The sequence below is a fragment of the Hibiscus syriacus genome, unplaced genomic scaffold (genome assembly GCF_006381635.1).
Source record: "Hibiscus syriacus cultivar Baekdansim isolate YM2019G1 unplaced genomic scaffold, ASM638163v2 tig00110597_pilon, whole genome shotgun sequence".
In the NCBI taxonomy this organism is placed as follows: Eukaryota; Viridiplantae; Streptophyta; class Magnoliopsida; order Malvales; family Malvaceae; genus Hibiscus; species Hibiscus syriacus.
This window is the reverse complement of record NW_024062795.1, coordinates 653,471-671,170: the sequence shown is the minus strand read 5'-3', so window position 1 is coordinate 671,170 and position 17,700 is coordinate 653,471. Positions and strand designations below refer to the sequence as shown.

The window sequence follows — 17,700 nt, the reverse complement described above, 5'->3', positions numbered from 1 at the left end:
AGTTTGCAAATCAATGGCTTAGGGCCCAAGTTTCATATCATCTCCGGCCCAAATCACAGTAGATGGCAGCCGGTTAAACGTAATCGTTTGAACTTTCTAGGTCAAAATTGGAAGAATCCCCGAGCCTTTTCTAGATCTTCGCCTGTTTTTCAAAGCATAAAATTTAACTAAAAAAAAGATACATCTTTGATTTGTGGATTATTCTCATTTGACGAGTTCTTATTTAGGATTGCAATGTCTTCACCGGCTGAGTAAGTCGCATTTATCTTTCCTTTGATAAACTTTTTGTTCCCTTTTCTGAATTGATTGTTTTAAATTGTTTCTGCGGCCCTTCGTACTGAGTTTTGTTAATTGTTATCGCCGTTCTACGGTTTCATTTTTCTGGATAATTTTGTTTAGTTATGTGGTTGAATTCATATGTCTTGGTTAGAATTTCACAACCAAGGATATAGAGTTATAGGATTACTGTAAATTTTAAGGTTGCGTTTTTTAAAAAAAAAAATACTGTAATCGTGTATCAAAATACATGTAAATGGAACATCAATGATATTTTTTTTTCAAATTCATGGATTTTGATGACTATTTGAGGTGAATTTGAAATACTTGTAGATATTTGTCAACTTGTAATTCCAGTTCTCAGACTTTTGAAATATAAAACCACATTGAATCTTAACTAATTTATGCATAATGTGTGCATTTTGTTATTTCAATTTATATATCAAGTGAAATATAAATTGTCAATGCTATGTTCCCGAACATAGCATTGGCTTTTATATACTCCAATATTTTAAAGAGTAAGGGATGCCATTTGTGGAATGTTCCTCTTCGGACCAAAAATTGGGTACTGGGTTTTACTTCAGAAGAAATTGAACTAGTTATTGTGTTCATTGCCAGTTTTACCAAATATTGATTCAAACATGCCATGTCTGATATTGTCGAAACGAAGTTGCCAGAGTGGTGAAGCCCCCAGAAGTCATTCTAACTGTGGTTCACAACTTGTAATTCTGCTAAACGTGACCATTAGTATGAAAATCCATTTATAAATAAATTGAAAAATATGATTTTTGAAATTAGATGATCGCTTATGGTGTAGGATTTCTTAAATGCTGAACCTCATGATAAAGCATTGTTATTTTGTTATGTTAAAGTTTTAAAGTATTCTTGCCATTAAAAATGTTTCTAAACTGATGACCAAGGTCTTGTCTTCTTAATTTCCATGCCTTTTCGACTTGACAGTAACAGCTGCATAAGTTAATGAGCAGTAGTAATTTTGATCTCTGTTACCCCGATGTTTTACTTTTCTTGATTTTGTCAGATGCATATATGGATATGATTATGTAAATATGACCCTCCAGGGATTCTTGAAGTACATGGAAAAACTTGAAAAAAATGAGTATACACGCCTCGAGCACATACATGTATCTGACACTTAGATACGAGTTTGAGTAATGTAGCTTTTGATTGTATCAATTTTAGTTTAGGCTACATGGTTTCTCGTTTTTGTGGGAATACTGTCTCTGATGAGTTATGAAAGCATGTTTATTTCCAACATTACTGTTTCATTGTTAGTTGTATCATTTTTTTTTATTATTTCTTTATTTATTTATATTTTTGACTATTTTATTCATTTGGTTTCAGATTTTATAACTCTCTTCCACCAATAAGCAAGGCTTATGGGACTGCATGCTTATTGTTCACTACAGCCTTCCAATTAGGACTGTTAAATGTTTTTTACATTGCGTTGCTATATGAATATGTATTCAAGTACTTTCAGGTATGAATTATATAAGGGCTTGATTGTAAAGGAGATGCATAGTGCCTAAATCTCAATAATTTTTTGCAAGAGAAAAAGTGTTTCGTTACTGGTTTTCTCTAATTGAATATGATTTTGCTCAACTTAGATTATGGAATGGTGTTCCTATGTGTACTGCATAAATTTTGCAACCTATAGATGATTGCATTATTGATTTTATCCGAGGGAAAAAACGGAAAATAAAGGTTTATTATGTTGTGCTCAAAGATTTGTTTATAAAATCAAATGGATCAAGTTTATTGTAGGCTTCTATGTATGAAATTGCATGTGTGTAATGTCTGGGATAATTTATAATCTGATATTTTTCATAAATATTTATGCAAGTTGTAGTCAATCTGGAGAACTCTCTTATAACTTCACATATGACTGTAGGTTTGGAGGCTGATTACAAACTTCTTTTTCCTTGGGAAATTTTCTATCAATTTTGGGATACGCCTTTTAATGATGTTAGTATCACTTTTTGAAAGCTTACAATCATTTCCATATTATCTTCTAGTGTAAGAAGGTTATGGCCTTTTGCAACACTGACTCTTTGAGGTTTTAAGTGCTGATTGTTTTGTGACTATCTTTGTGATTGTACAGAGCAAGATATGGAGTCCAACTAGAGAAGGGGCCATTTGAGAGACGGACAGCTGATTTCTTATGGATGATGATATTTGGTGCATTATCATTGTTGGTGAGTGATACCATAGTCCTCTCTTATTTAGTAGCTTTGTAATTTGGTTGTTCAAATTGAGATGTGGTCAAATCATTGTATGGTAGTGAAGGCATGCTTTAAGAACTTAGCAAAATTGATATATGTTCTCTGGTCTTGTATCTTTGCTACGAATCACTGCTAAAAGCATGTGATATAGATATTGGCTGGCTGGTTTAGGTCTTTAGCTAATGATCACCTCTGTGCTATGTTGTTCCAATTCTTCATTTTTCTTGAAGTATCCATGTCCAACACATATTCGGATGCAAATGGGGATGTAATCCATGAAACGCTCGTAATTCATGAAAATTTTTGAAGGAAAAAAAGAAGAAGAGAATCTTGTGTCAAGCTCATAATATAGCCTCTCTATATCTATTATCTTGTAAGAAATATGTTCATTGCGAATGTGCAATCTATCATCAGTTCTTTTCTAATTTATATTTTTTTCCGTTCCATTATTTCCTGTTGTGGTTTTAGGTTTTGTCAGCAATCCCGATATTTAGAACCCCTTTCCTAGGGGTATCTCTTGTTTTCATGCTCCTTTATGTCTGGAGTAGAGAGTTCCCAAATGCTCAAATCAACATATACGGTCTTGTGACTCTTAAGGTAAGCTTAATTGCAAGTTTAGGCATGTATTAATTGGGACTATAATGTTTATATAGGCTTTCTGGGGCTGAGATTTTGTGTTCCAATGCATACTTCTATGTATATCGCTTTAGGCATTCTATCTACCTTGGGCAATGCTTGCTTTGGATGTTATTTTTGGTTCACCTCTCATCCCGGATCTCCTCGGAATCATTGCTGGACATCTATATTACTTCTTGACCGTGTTGCATCCTCTTGCAACCGGAAAGGTCTTCCTGAAGACACCTATGTGGGTGTATCCTTACATTGTTTAATTTCTTGACTCGAATTGCCACATGACTTATCAACTCTTTGCATGCAATTATATATACATATCATAGGAACATGTAAATTGCATCCTTAGTCTTTGATCTTTTATAGTAATTCATCTTCATTCATGATCATAATCTTGAATTTGTTCTAAATCCATCCATCACTGTTCGGTTAGAATTTGGATTGAAGTAAACTAAATTGCCTTGTCACAACTCGGTGGACATACACATGGTAAATTCTGACCAAATTTTAACAGAATGCTGATGGTGCGGTGGATTCAAAACAGAACTGAAAAGATCATGGATAAAAACCAAAGTTTTCAAACAGGTCTGAGACTAATGATGACATTTACAACATAAGAACATCAATTTTCTTGTGTTGGTGTTATTTTCCTTGACAGCTACTGTTTACATAGAAGTAAAGTGGTTGCAAGATGGAGAATAGGAGTTCCAACACAGCCAAGCAGTCGACCCAGTGCACAGCCCGATAGCTCAACAGGTGTGGCTTTCAGAGGAAGATCATATCGACTTAGTGGATGATATTCGAGGTTTGATCAACTGAAAACGTGTTTAATGACAACCCATAACAAAGGAATTTACCAAATGGGTCATTCAGATTCATGTATTTTTCTTGGAGAAATTAAAGGATCCTAAAAAAAGCCAAAAGGTCCAAATTGGTACTTGAGAGTTCCTTTTGCCAGAGTCAAAACTTTGGAGATTCAAACGCCTTGTTGTCTAATTTAGTATTTGAATTTGGTTTCTATCTTATATTTTAAAGCTGATGCGTGCCTTTACCTGTATGCCAAAATAGTAAACAATAATGAAACAATTACGTATTTTCAATTTAGATTAATTATAAGAATGTAAAAACGAAGTCTCATCGACTCCGACTCTAAAGTGGCTTTTGTCGCACCATAATTCTTCATGAGGCTTTTTCAGGGTATGGTTGGGTTGTTATTAAACGATTTCAGGGTGATTGTTATTGGTCTTTTGGGTTTGAGTACATTGTATACAGAGATGCTTGAATGCTCATTTACAAATGATTTGAGTTTTTCAAACAAATACAATTTTATAATTATTCCAAATTAATCAAATAAAAATAAATAAATATCAATGGAATATGTTGTGAGTGCACTTCATCTTTAATGGATATGCTACATATTCCACTCTTTCTAATACCTTATATGGCTTAAATGAAATACTGACTCAATTTTCCTACGTTTTGATTAAAAGCACAACACTTTTTTCCAAGACAATATTTTGAGGAAACCTTTGTCTCCTTATATCTTTTTGCTTCAGATATACATTCAATTTTTTTCCTATCAAATGTTAGGCTTAATCTTTCCTGAATTATATGTCAAATAAACATTGAGGATAATGAGGAAGCAATTGAGGTTGTACCAATTAAAATTTTTAACCATTAGTTAGATTATCACTGCTATTTAAATAATTTCTCATCGTTTTTTTTAAAAGGTCAGTTTCTTTAAAAAGTTGCTAAAATATTTTATATATAAATTTATATGTCAAACATTCATTTGACTTTCAATTATTTTAAATATAATTATTTTTAAAGACATTAATGTAGAGTATTTTTTGTTGCGGAAGACGGCTAGCGGATAGAGCAAAATCGCAACTGATAATTTGAGAAAATAAAAATGAAGATAAAAGAGACAAAATTTACGTGGAAAACCCCTAAAATATATAGGGTAAAAACCACGGGCAACAGTAAAAGAATTTCACTATGAGAAAATAGGAATTACAACCTCTCTCGATCTACCAAGGAGAAAGCTAGATTGATTTGGGATGATTTTGAAGCTAAATGAGCTAGGGTATTTATAGTTGAAGCTTAAGGACTAATCTTGTTAATACCCTAAAATACAATGACTAAAATGTGTAATTTTGCCATGTCACTTTTCAACCATTATTAGTGCCAACTATGAACTATTATTGTTGCCAACTTACAATGCATTATGAACCATTATTATGCATTATGCAACTATTATTAATTGCATGACAACTAATAATCTCCCACTTGAAGATTTGATTGGAACAATCATATATTCACACCATTCTTTCTACCTTGTATCATCATGTTGCTTACGTCTTTGACAGGCCACAAGAGGATCGACACCAAGTAAATTTATCAACATTGATCGCTTTCGTCATGAAATCTGCTATGTTGTCTTTGGTATAGATCTTCTACATTTTCACGAATGAAATGGTACTGAACTCGTATGTGCTTTGTCCTTGAATGAAATGTTGGATTCCTTGCTAAATGCAAGGCACTTTGACTGTCACAAAACAGAGAGAGATACTCTTGATTGTGCCCAAGCTCCTCCAATAGCATCTTCAACCAAATTGCTTCTTTACTGGCTTGTGTAGCTGCTACATATTCTGCCTCTTTTGTGGACGTAGCCACAACTGATTGCAATTTTGAACACATATCTTGTAGTAGATTTGCTTTTATCTAAATCCCCTGTATAGTCATAATCTACATACTCATTGATTAGTAAGTTTGATCCTCCGTAATATAATGCAATATTTGAGGTCCCTTTGATGTATCTTAAAACCCTCTTTACTGTATTCCAATGCTCTTTGCCTGGATTCGCCATGTACAACTAACCACTCCCAGTGCTTGTGCAATGTCTGGTCTTGTGTATATCATGGCGAACATTAAACTTCCCACTGCCGATGCATACGATACTCGAGACATCTCCATCATCTTTTCTTCACTGCTAGGACTCATACTGGAGGATAATTTGAAGTTAATAGGAATAGGGGTAGAAATTGGCTTACAATCTTGCATGTTGAATCGTGACAAGATCTTCTTTAAGTAATTCTTTTGTGAAAGCCAAATCTTCCTATTACTTCTGTCTCGGTGAATTTGCATCCCTAGAATCTTGTTTGCTGATCCCAAGTCCTTCATTTAAAATTCCCTAGCCAATTGTGCCTTCAATTCTTCAATATGATCTTTGTTGGGTCCTGCAACCAACATGTCATCCATATACAACATCAATATAACAAAATTGTTATCACTAGACCTCTTGAAATAAGCACAAGGGTCCGCATTAAGTCTGTTGTATCCAAGGCACATAATGAATGAATCAAATCTCTTATACCAACACCTCGGCGCCTGCTTTAAACCGTACAGAGATTTGTTCAACCTGCAAACCAAGTTCTTGTTTTCTTTTTCTTCAAAACCTTCAGGCTATAGCATGTAAATCTCTTCTTCAAGATTTCCATGAAGAAAAGTTGTTTTAACATCTAGTTGCTCTAGATGTAAGTTCAATGTAGCACACATTGCCAAAACTACTCGAACTGTTGTTAGTCGAACCACATGAGAAAATATTTCATTGAAATCAATACCCTTTTTTTAGCATATCCTTTGACCACCAGTCTTGCACGATACCTCTCAGCTTGATCGTCACCATTTCGCTTGATTTTGAAGACCCATTTGTTACCAATTGGCTTCCTTCCTTGTGGTAGTGGCACAAGGTCCCATGTATTATTTTTATGAAGGGCTTCAATTTCTTCTTGCATCGCCATCATCCACAGTGAAGCATCTGAGCTGTTTATTGCCTCCTGATATATTGATGGCTCACCGTCTTCAGTTAAAAGGCAGTATGCAATATTACCTTCTATAACATAATCTGAGTGCCAATTGGGACGTTTTCTCACACGATCTGATTGACGAGTTCTTGGAGCTTCAGAACTCTCTGGTTCTTGTTCATCATGTGCTGGTTCTGCTTCAGAAGAATCTCCTTGACGAGTTCTTGGAGCTTCAGAACTCTCTGGTTCTTGTTCATCATGTGCTGGTTCTGCTTCAGAAGAATCTCCTTGTTCAACCTCCTTTTCCACATGTATCTGTGTAATCTCTGACTTTTCAGTGCTATCATCATCTTCTTTTCTTTCTAGTTTATCCTCTACAAAGATAACATCCCTGCTGATGATCACTTTGCGGGCAGTGGGATCCCACAAGCGATACCCCTTTACACCATCAGCATAGCCCAATATTTTACATTTCCTGGATTTTGGATCCAGCTTTGAGATTTCTTGGGAGTTGTACATCACATACACAATACTTCCAAATACATGGAGGTTTGAATAATCAGCTGGTTTACCAGTCCACATCTCTGTTGGTGTCTTCAGCTCTATTGCAGTTGATGGAGCTCGATTCACCAAATAACAGACGGTATTGACTGCTTCTACCCAGAATGATTTTTCTAGGCCTGCATCCCTCAACATTGCTCTTGTTCTTTCTAACAAGGTTCTATTCATCCGCTCTGCCACTCCATTTTGTTGAGGAGTATTCGCCACTGTGAACTGCTTTTGATGCCTTATTTCCTGCAAAAGTCATCAAATTCTTCACTTGTGTATTCTCCTCCATTATCTGTTCTTAAACACTTGATCTTATTTCCAGAATCAAGTTCCACCCGCGCTTTGAAGATTTTGAAAATGGAAAACACATCCGACTTCTTCTTAATAGGGTATACCCAACATCTTCTGGAGTAGTCATCAATAAATGAGATAAAATATTTTGCTTCGCCTAGGGATGTAACTGGTGCTTGCCATACGTCAGAATGAACCAATTCTAGAACATTTTTGCCTCTAGAATTTGACGTGATGAATTTCAACCGGTGCTGCTTACTTGTTATGCGATGCTCACACAAATGAAATGTTACTTTTGTTAAGCCTGGAAGTAGTTTTTGCTCCACAAGGACTTTCATTCCTTGTTCTGACACGTGTCCAAGTTTCTGATGCCATAACATTGCAGAATCTGAACTACATGAGGCAACAGAGGCTTCTGCTTCTAGTAAAGTCTCTCCCTTCAGCATATACAAGTTTGCTGCTATCTTTTCACCTTTCAGCACCACAAGCGCTCCACGGAACACCTTCATGATTCCTTTCTGTGTTTCAATCTTGCTTGCATTATTATCCAACAATCCGTAGGATAATAAATTTTTCTTCAGGCCTTCCACGTGCCGCACATCTCGAATAAATTTAATTGATCCATCATACATCTTCAATTTGATGGTTCCCACGCCAATGATCTCTAAGTCATGATCATTGCAGCTATACACAGATCCTCTGAGACATGTTCATAATGATGAAACCATTCTCTTCTTGAGGTCATGTGATATGTTGCTCCCGAATCAATGAGCCATATATCTGCAAATCTCTTTCTGCCTTCCACGGTGGTTGATGCTTCACAACATAGAGCATCTCCATCATTTGAAGTGTTTGCAGTATTGCCTTGTGGATTGGAGTTTTTATTTAGACTCCAACAATCCTTCTTCAAGTGACCATTCTTTCCACAGTTGTAGCACTTTAAATTCTTCTTGCTCCTCGACTTCAATTTACCATGTTTGTGACTGCTACTTTGGCCACGTTCTGTTGATCTCCCTCTCGTCGTTGTCAACGCTTCTGCCTGTTACAGATTTACTTGTCTTTCTTCCTTGTTCTTGCGCCTATTTTCTTCTTGTAGAACAGCAGCTGCAACGTCATCGAAGACTAGACTAGTGACATTACTATTTGTCAAGTTGATGATGAGTTGATCATACGAATCTGGTAGACTTTGAAGTAGAAGTTCAGCATGTTCTTGTTCTCCTATTGTACATCTTAGGATGTAAGCTGAGAAAATAAAGTGTTCAGCGTGTTTAAGTACTTCGTCACTGAAGTAGATTCTGGCATACGAAGAGTGTACAATTTCCTCTTAATGAAAATTTTATTGTGCATCGATGTGGCCTCGTACAGTTTGGTGAGATGATCTCATATCTCCTTAGTTATCTTCTTCTCCTCGATGCTTGACAATACTTCATCTGCTAATGCTAGATGAAAGTTTGCCATAGCATTCTCGTCCATCTCGTTTCATTTGTTGTCATCTGTAAAATCTACCGGCCTTTCACTAATAGCTGCTAGACAACCGTCTTTCCTCATGATAGCCTTCATCTTCAATTTCCACAATGAGAAATTTCTCACATTGAATTTTTCAATATCAAATTTTGTTGCCATAACTTCTATTACAGATAGCTCTCACTATTTCATTATCGTGAATAGTTCTCTGGAACCTTCAAAGAATTGGTAATACATTCTTACTTTCTTATGTTGGAGGATCCACCTTTTGATGGCAACCACAAAGACAATAAGCAGATATTAAACACTCAAATCTGGCTCTGATACCAATTGTTGCGGAAGAATAATAAATAATAAATAAAAACATTAAAAAACAAAGACACAGATAAAAGCATAAAATCGAATTAGGATAGCAAGTGTGAAAATGTGAGAATAATAAATAAAACAAGAAAAAATAGAAAATAACAAAACACGTAAAAAATAATAAAAATAATAATAAAATAAATAAAATGAATAAAATGTTAAAAAAACAAAGACACAGATAAAGGGAAAAATTAATGGAGTAAAAAAATAAAAAAAGGTAAAAGAAATTAAAAATGAATAAAAATAATGTGTACATATAAAGTAGTATTTACTAAAACAAATAAAAATAGTAAATATAATACTAAGTAAAATAAATAAATATACATGATATTAAGAAAAAAATAATAGAAAAAATAAAATAAAGTAAAAATATAATATATATAAATAAATAACAAAAATAGAATATTAAGAAAAAATATATATAAAAACGTATAAAATATAATATTAAGAAAAAATATATATACATAGTAAATGGAGAAAAATTAATATATCTATACATACATATATATATATATATATATATATATAATGATATAAGATATATATAATAAAAAATAATATAATATAAATAAAAAAAGGAATATAGTAAATAAATAAAAAATATAATTAAATATATATATATATATGGGACGAAATTAATATAAAAGTAAAATTAATGGGTAAATTTCAAGGTAAATTAAAGATTAAGATTGACTTAGGGGGAATATTAAATACTTTAAAAAAATGAACATGCCTCGGGAGTAGATCTAGGTTCGAAACTTCGAAACCCCACCCCTTTTTGGTCATCGGTACAACCCACGCTTTGGGTTATTCGAACCAAATCTCAAGAAAAATAATATTCACATGCGAGAAATGAACGGTTCAATGTAAAAAAAGATGTTACCTTTTATTTCCTTTTCGAATCGTTTATAATAGCTTTGCCTTTGTATTTTCCGTGCTTTCCTCTGTATTTTGTATGTAAATCCCATCTTAAAAATGGGGAGGATTACATGCATTTATAGTGAAAAAAAACTAACTAACAATAGAATCCTAATGCAACTAGACTCCTTGCTCGGTTGTTGTACGTTTGTTGGTGTGGTTGTTGCTTTAAAAGATATGGTGGTGAAAGAGTCCTCTTAGGAGAGGAACTCTTGCTAGCTCTATCTTTTAAGAAAATTGGTGTCTACAGCTGCCCCTCTTTGTCCTTTTTCGTGGAACGAAAAATAGGACAAAGATAAAAAGACACAAATTTTCGTTCAATAGAGTTGAAGAATAATTCCCTGTTGAATTGAGTTGCGGATGGCTCCTCAGTCGCGAAGTCGAGTCAATCTTGAAATGATTTGAATTAGAATGTGGCTTCTCGTTGTAGTTCACTTTGGTCTTCTTCTCGGTTTAAAGACATTGGCTAAAAATTCGACTGGAAAGTAATCTCTTGACTCCACAATGTGGTTGATATGCCCTCGAGCTGAATGAAACTGAACTCGAAAAGTCTTCACTGACATATAGCTTTTCTCGACTTAAGCTATGCTGACGAAAAAAGGCTTCTTGCTCTAAGACACGGCTAACCCAGATCTTCTTTTCGGCTTGAAAATCTCGATTGCAGCCGGACAATAGTGTGATTGAGGTGTTATCGAGCTGAATAGAATCGAACTCGATAATTTTATTGACAGTAGCCCTTCTTGCCTTGAGCTATGCTGTAAATGATGTGCCTTGGAGCTAAGCGTAGTCGAACTCGAAGGTCTTTGTTGACAGATAACCCTTCTTTGAGTTGGATATCCTTCGTCATGAAGTTGAAATTCAATCTAGAGATGGATGTTGTTTGTGTGCACGATTCCCTTCGTCGTGAAGTTGAAACCGTGAGTGACACATTCGTCGTGAAGTTGAGCCTGGTAATTGGATATCCTTCATCGTGAAGTTGAAATCCAAGTAGGTAGTATTGTTCCAAGTCCAATATCCTCTGTCGTGAAGTTGAAATTGGCTCTGGAAATTGTTTGTTGACAGTCAGCCGCCCCTTCACTGTGAAGTTGAGCTTGTGCTGTCTCGAGTCTAATATCCTTTGTTGTAAAGTTGAAATTGACTCTGAATGAAATTTTGTCGATAATCAGCCTCCCCTTCGTCGTGAAGTTGATCTTGTGTTGTCTTGGGTCCAATATCCTTCGCTGGGAAGTTAAAATTGGCCCTGAAATTGGGAAGTTGTTTGTTGACAATCAATCGCCCCTTCGCTGTGAAGTTGAGCTTGTGCTCTTGAGTCCAATATCATTTGCGTGAAGTTGAAATTGGCTTTGAAATTGGAAAGTTGTTTGTTGACAACCAGTCGTCCCTTCGTTGTGAAGTTGAATTTGTGTTGTCTTGAATCCAATATCCTTCGCTGTGAAGTTAAAATTGGTTCTGAAACTGGGAAATTGTTTGATGACAACCAGCCGTCCCTTCGTTGTGAAGTTGAACTTGTGTTCTCGAGTGGCACGATATCTTCCGTCGTGGAATTGAAACCGTGGATGTGCGGGTACGATATCCTCCGTCGTGGAGTTGAAATTGCGGATGTCCCCTTCGTCGTGGAGTTGAGCCTTGACTTGAATATCCTTCGTCGTGAAGTTGAAATCCAAGTATTGTATGTTGGGTGGACACGATTCCCTTCGCCGTGAAGTTGAAATCGTGGATGACCCCTTTATTATGAAGTTTGGCTTCGAGTTAGATATCCTCCATCATGAAGTTGAAATATACTCTCGAGAAAATTGTGTCGCTTTGAGTTCAATATCCTTCGCCACGAAGTTGAAATTGGCTAAAACCTGAAAAAGTTATGCATATATGTGATGCTATGGATGCAATGCTCTTAGGTGTGCCTAAAATGCATATGCAACATATGTTATCTTGGGGCTCTAGAGAGAAGTCTCGATCTCCGGTTGCCTGTCTGGAATCTTGATTCTTGAATCTTCAAGTTCTGATCCTTGATCTTGAATTCTTCAAATGTTCAAATCTGATGTGCACATTCTATTTTGATTTGATAAATGCTTCTCGACCATCTCAAGTATGTGTCTGAGTTGAGTGTAACGGTTCAGATGACGTTTCAAGAGAAGTTGTCTCGAAAGAGATAGGATTCGTTTCAAGGGAAACAATCTCAAAGATATATGTTTCATGAAAACGATCTCAAGGGAAACAAAATTTTGTTTTAAGGGAAATAAATTTGAAGATTTTGTGTTTCAAGAGAAACTGTCTCAAGGGAGACAAAATTTGTTTTAGGGGAAATAAATTTAAAGATTTTATTTCAAGGGAAACTGTCTCAAGAGAGACGAAATTTGTTTCAAGAGAAACTGTCTCAAGAGAGACAAAACTTAGTTCCAAAAGAAACTGTCTCAAGGGAGACGAAATTTGTTTCAAGGGAAACTGTCTCAAGAGAGATGAACTTTATTTCAAGGGAAATGTTTTTAATGTTTATGTTTAAAGAGAAACTGTCTCAAGGGAGACAAAATTTTATTTCAAGGGAAACTATCTCAAGAGAGACAAAATTCGTTTCAAGGGAAATGTTTTCAATGTTTATGTTTCAAAAGAAACTGTCTCAAGGGAGACAATATTTTGTTTCAAGGGAAACTATCTCAAGCGAGATAAAATCTTCTGTTTTAAAAACAGTCTTGAGTGAAATGAAATGCCTTCTTTCGAGTGAAACAGTCTCAAGTGAGACAAAGTATGTTTTAAGAAAATCAATATCAAGTTAGATAATCTGCATTAAATGAGACTGTCTCAAGCGAGACAAAATTTATATTGGAAATGTTGAATCTGAAGAAGAATGTCGATATTTCAATCTGTCAAGTTGGTTGAAGTGTGACTTCTTGCTGTTGAGTTAAGCAACCACCATCGATTTTTACAAACTCTTTTGACTCAAGTATCTTTCACCTTGAAGTTGAAACTTGTCTCTAAAGCTGCAAAACTTAGGTATGTGAAAAAATGATAAATATGATGCTCTAAAATGTATGCATAATGAATGAGTTCTTGTTTTATTCCTTGGACAGAATCTCATTTTTTTGCTTGCTGGTTCCTACATGTGGAGGAAAAGCCTTCGGAAGATCTGATCGTTCGTATAAGGATTTTGAATCCTCGGAGATGCCCAATATTCAATGTTGAATCTCCAAAAATGCCCCAACATAAAAAGTTCCCCTATTGTTCCTCATTTCTTGCTTCAACATTAATTTTAAGCATGAGATTACTGTCTGAGAGCCACATGTCATTTACCAAGATCCACTCTAGAGAGATTGTCTTGTTTGAAAAAAATGTTTCTATTTTATTTTCAAAGTTCTGAAAATATCAATTAAAGAGTTTCGAAAAATGTTTAATCAGAAGTTTTGAAAATATTGCCCCTTTCACGGTTTTACAATTGAGATGAATCATAAAACTATAGTTCATTGGATATCAAAGAATTAATTACAATGTTAATCCTTCAATAAATTATAGCTATTTGACACGTGCCAAGATCAAAGCTATTTTTGGGAAATGGTTAAGTAAGGAAAGGATAAAAAGTCTCATGTTATTGTGTTTGGTCAAAGGTTTGGCATTTTTTGTTTATTTGATGCTCAAAGGTTTGATGGGGTACATTGTATGCTCCTCTATTGGAAGTGTTCTCCGACTCCTAACTTTCATGGTCATGCTCGGATTGTGCGATGCCTTATCAAGGAATTTGTGCGATCGCCTCAACTGCCTAATTTTTGTATTCAAACTGCCTTTTGAGGTTTTCAACTCGAATTCTCCTTTGGTTTCAAGACGTCATTCGTAATTTACGTCTTGAACTCCCCTTTGTTATTTTTCTCTATCATGCATTAATTACACTGTTTTTTTGCAAATAAAGATTAATCCTGATGGGTGGGATGAAATATGAAGATAGTCTCTTCTGTTCAGAACTTCATGTATGATTAAAATGGACTTTTAAGGCACGTAACGTAGGTCATGGTTCATGGTTATGAAAGAAATGGATAAAAGGCCCAAACAAGTGTTTAAGGGTGATTGAACCAAGGATCAATTCATTCTGATGTCTTCAATCATATCTTGCTCAATTTGAATATTCTCGTATGTGTCTCTCTCTTAATGCTCTATGATCTTCGAGTGGAGTGATTCAGTGATTCAGAAATGATTGTGCTTGATCAATCTCATTTGATTTTATGATCTTCGAGTGAAGTGGTTCAGTGATTCGGAAATGATTGTGCTTGATCAATCTCATAGTTTGAATCTCGATGCGTCGTTTGAATCGAGAGAACCTTTGCATATGCAGCTTGTTTTCTTTTTTCTTCAATTTTCCTTTGTTTTTTCTCTTTTTATTTTCTCTTTGCTTTTTTCTCTTTTTTCTTTTTTATTCTAATTGAATCTTCGCACTTGGCATTTGGTTCACCTTTCGGTATCTCATCTGAATCAATGTCTTCACTCATGCGAGCAAATTTTATCCACCTTGCCCCCCAGTGTAGAGGGTGATCCTTGGTTAGAGTTTAATTAGAAGAAAAATACTATAGGCTCAAAAGGGGACACAAGGGATATATATTTTCTCCTGTTGTGAAGAGGTAAAGAAAGAAAGTCGTTCATCATTTCATACACGGAAACTTTCACAGAAGAGGTATCCCTAGGGGGATAGATTTTCAGGATTAATTTTATTCATATGAAAACAGTATAATTAATGCATGATAGAATTATTTCGAGTGAATTCTTCTTTCTGATTCTTTCCCCCAACATGTCTTAATGTTCAGGCTCCCTACGAGATGCCCCAAGTTGTGTCTTAGAAGAATGCTCATGTTCAAATGAATAACTCAATGCCTTGGGTTTTAATGGTATAAAAATGTCAATTTTGAGTCTAAAAAGACAATAGTGTGATTTTATTGACCCAAAGAAAGGTATGGGTGTATCAAAAAGATAAAGGCATTGCTAAAAAAATTCAAAGGGAGGTAATGTCAAAATTTAGTTTTTGGTAATGACCATTAGTTATTTTGGATAAAGAATCAAGGTATTTTATTTTGGGGTTTGAGACAAGATAAGAAAGGTCTAATCTTTCCATTTGTCAAAAATCTATAATTTTGAAGAATTAAAAGAATCCTTAATTCATTTAATATTCGAAGAACTAAAGATTAAAATTTGTTCAATTGCTCCACCTTAGAAAGTAGCATAAATTCAATCGTTTAAAAGATTAAGCAAATAGGAAAGATCAAAGACGTGTTCAAACAAAACAATCCTCTAAGTGCAAATGATATATGCAATGCCCCCTTCTTCGGCTGTCCATGCCCCTGAATCCATCAGGTTTTAGATATCGCGCTTCAGCGCCTTATAGTTCTTAAAGAAGTGTTTGGAGCATCCTATGTGGCAACAGCAAAAACCTTCAACATCGTAGCCCTTAGGATATATGAACTCTTTTTTCAGATCATCTTGGCAGGCTTAGTCGTACAATCAGCTGATCGGGCTCATTCGTTCTGATTTCAGTTTTTTTTCTTTTGATGTTACAATCTTGCTTCCATGTGGTGTCATGTGTTAAAACCACTTCATCGAATTCTCCATGAAGAAATTTCATGTTTATGAAAATGCTTAAAAATGAAATATAGATGCAAAATGCAAAATGCATGAAATGTTCGAGGCATTGATGCAAAAACATGTCTGTTATTATAAATAATCTTTATTGGATCAAAAGTGTTTTATCTTTTAAGAGATAATAAACATATTTAAAGGTACATCCGAACTAAATTCTAGACCCCGAAATAAGTTAACTAGTCTTCTATCTTCGTGTGTCACCGGTCGAATACCCTACCGATCCGCTCCGGATTCTGGCTAAACTGTGCAAGTGACGAGCTATTTTTTGTACTTTTTCCCAAAAGTATTGAATGACTGCATCTCTGGCTTTCATCCTTTGCTGAATCGGAAACTCCATTGAAATCCTCCATCAAAGGGATTATCCAAAGTTCATTTGCTTGTTTCTTGAATTTGTCGACAATGACTTCCAATTCAGCTATCGTTTTGCCATCTTGTTTTTGTCGTCTTTGAATGGACTCTCGAGGTTAGTAACCTTTTTTCTCGTCTTGCCCCTACCACCTTTGTCAACCCATTTTTGAAAAGTTACTTTTGATATATTTGATTGTGGGCGCCATGTCTTCTTGATCGAATGTGACACATAGTTGTCTTGCAGATTGTCCTCATTTTCTTTCTAAGTCTTTTTTGACCATAGGACCCTGCGTTTTTCACCTCTTGTATTACAACCCCTTTGTCCATTAATGTGAAATTTATGTTTTAACAAACACATTTTTGTGGATCAATACCTCTTTTAAATGATGCAAATGATGAAAACAAATAAAAGAGAACAAAATGAAAAAGGTTAGTGAGGTGAAAATAATAAAAAACAATCATGAAAATAAAAGTCCTACCCCACATGATATCTACCCCACTGCTTATTATTCTTACCCGGACATGATCTCTATCCCGCAAGTTGATTTTGAACAAGTCATAACCGCATATATTTCTAGTTCATATGCTTTGAACAGAAAGTAAAACAGGAAATAATTCCGGCATCCTAGGGTTTGAAATGAGGTTTTGGGGTGGGCTCTAACTCCTTCAAAGTCTCCCAGTTTAAATTCTACAAAATGGTACCTGAGTTCTCTTTGCTGGTGCCCCCTTGGGTTTGCCAGACTCTTAGTCCTAAGCCCATTACAAGCTTATGTGGACTAAGTTAAACTCAAGAGGAACATTCACTTATGCCCGCACAGTGAATAAATTCACACGAATACATAAGGTATATGAATCTCGAATGCTACTTGCTAGGCCTGCACGGTGATAAATTCACATGAAGGTGTCGCTTTCACCCCCACTTAATAGGGTTCGGAGCTCGGGTATAGAGCCTTAGACGAAAACTCTTTAAGGGCTGAAATCATTAGAAAACGGTTAGTACAACTATTTACTTGAAAAAATAATCAAAGATAAATAATTGGAATCGAATAAATAAATTAAATTCTAAACTTGTAATTTCGCTAAAAAAGACAACCGAAAATTAATTTCGGCCTGACTCACTTACCTTTCCCTAGCGTAGTCGCCAAACTGTCGTAACCGTCTTTCGGTTGGGCCCCGAAATTGTGCTTCGATTTGAAAAATGTGGA

General features: G+C 35.2%; 1 protein-coding gene across 1 annotated transcript; it reads left to right on the top strand.

The window, feature by feature from the left end:
• The first annotated feature begins 126 nt into the window (after positions 1-126).
• Positions 127-3,963, top strand: LOC120134118 (derlin-1-like). The gene is made up of 7 exons (XM_039150592.1): positions 127-251; positions 1,639-1,774; positions 2,186-2,259; positions 2,396-2,489; positions 2,985-3,113; positions 3,227-3,387; positions 3,820-3,963. The coding sequence occupies exons 1-7, from the start codon at positions 235-237 to the stop codon at positions 3,941-3,943; spliced, it is 735 nt and encodes a 244-aa protein (XP_039006523.1). The 5' UTR covers positions 127-234; the 3' UTR covers positions 3,944-3,963.
• The last annotated feature ends 13,737 nt before the right edge of the window (positions 3,964-17,700 follow it).

Bases quoted from the DNA above. Each gene is read 5' to 3' on its own strand.
- LOC120134118 (XM_039150592.1), top strand. The intron at 1,775-2,185 runs GTATGAATTATA...ATATGACTGTAG, and splicing joins ATGTATTCAAGTACTTTCAG to GTTTGGAGGCTGATTACAAA. The intron at 3,114-3,226 runs GTAAGCTTAATT...ATATCGCTTTAG, and splicing joins ACGGTCTTGTGACTCTTAAG to GCATTCTATCTACCTTGGGC.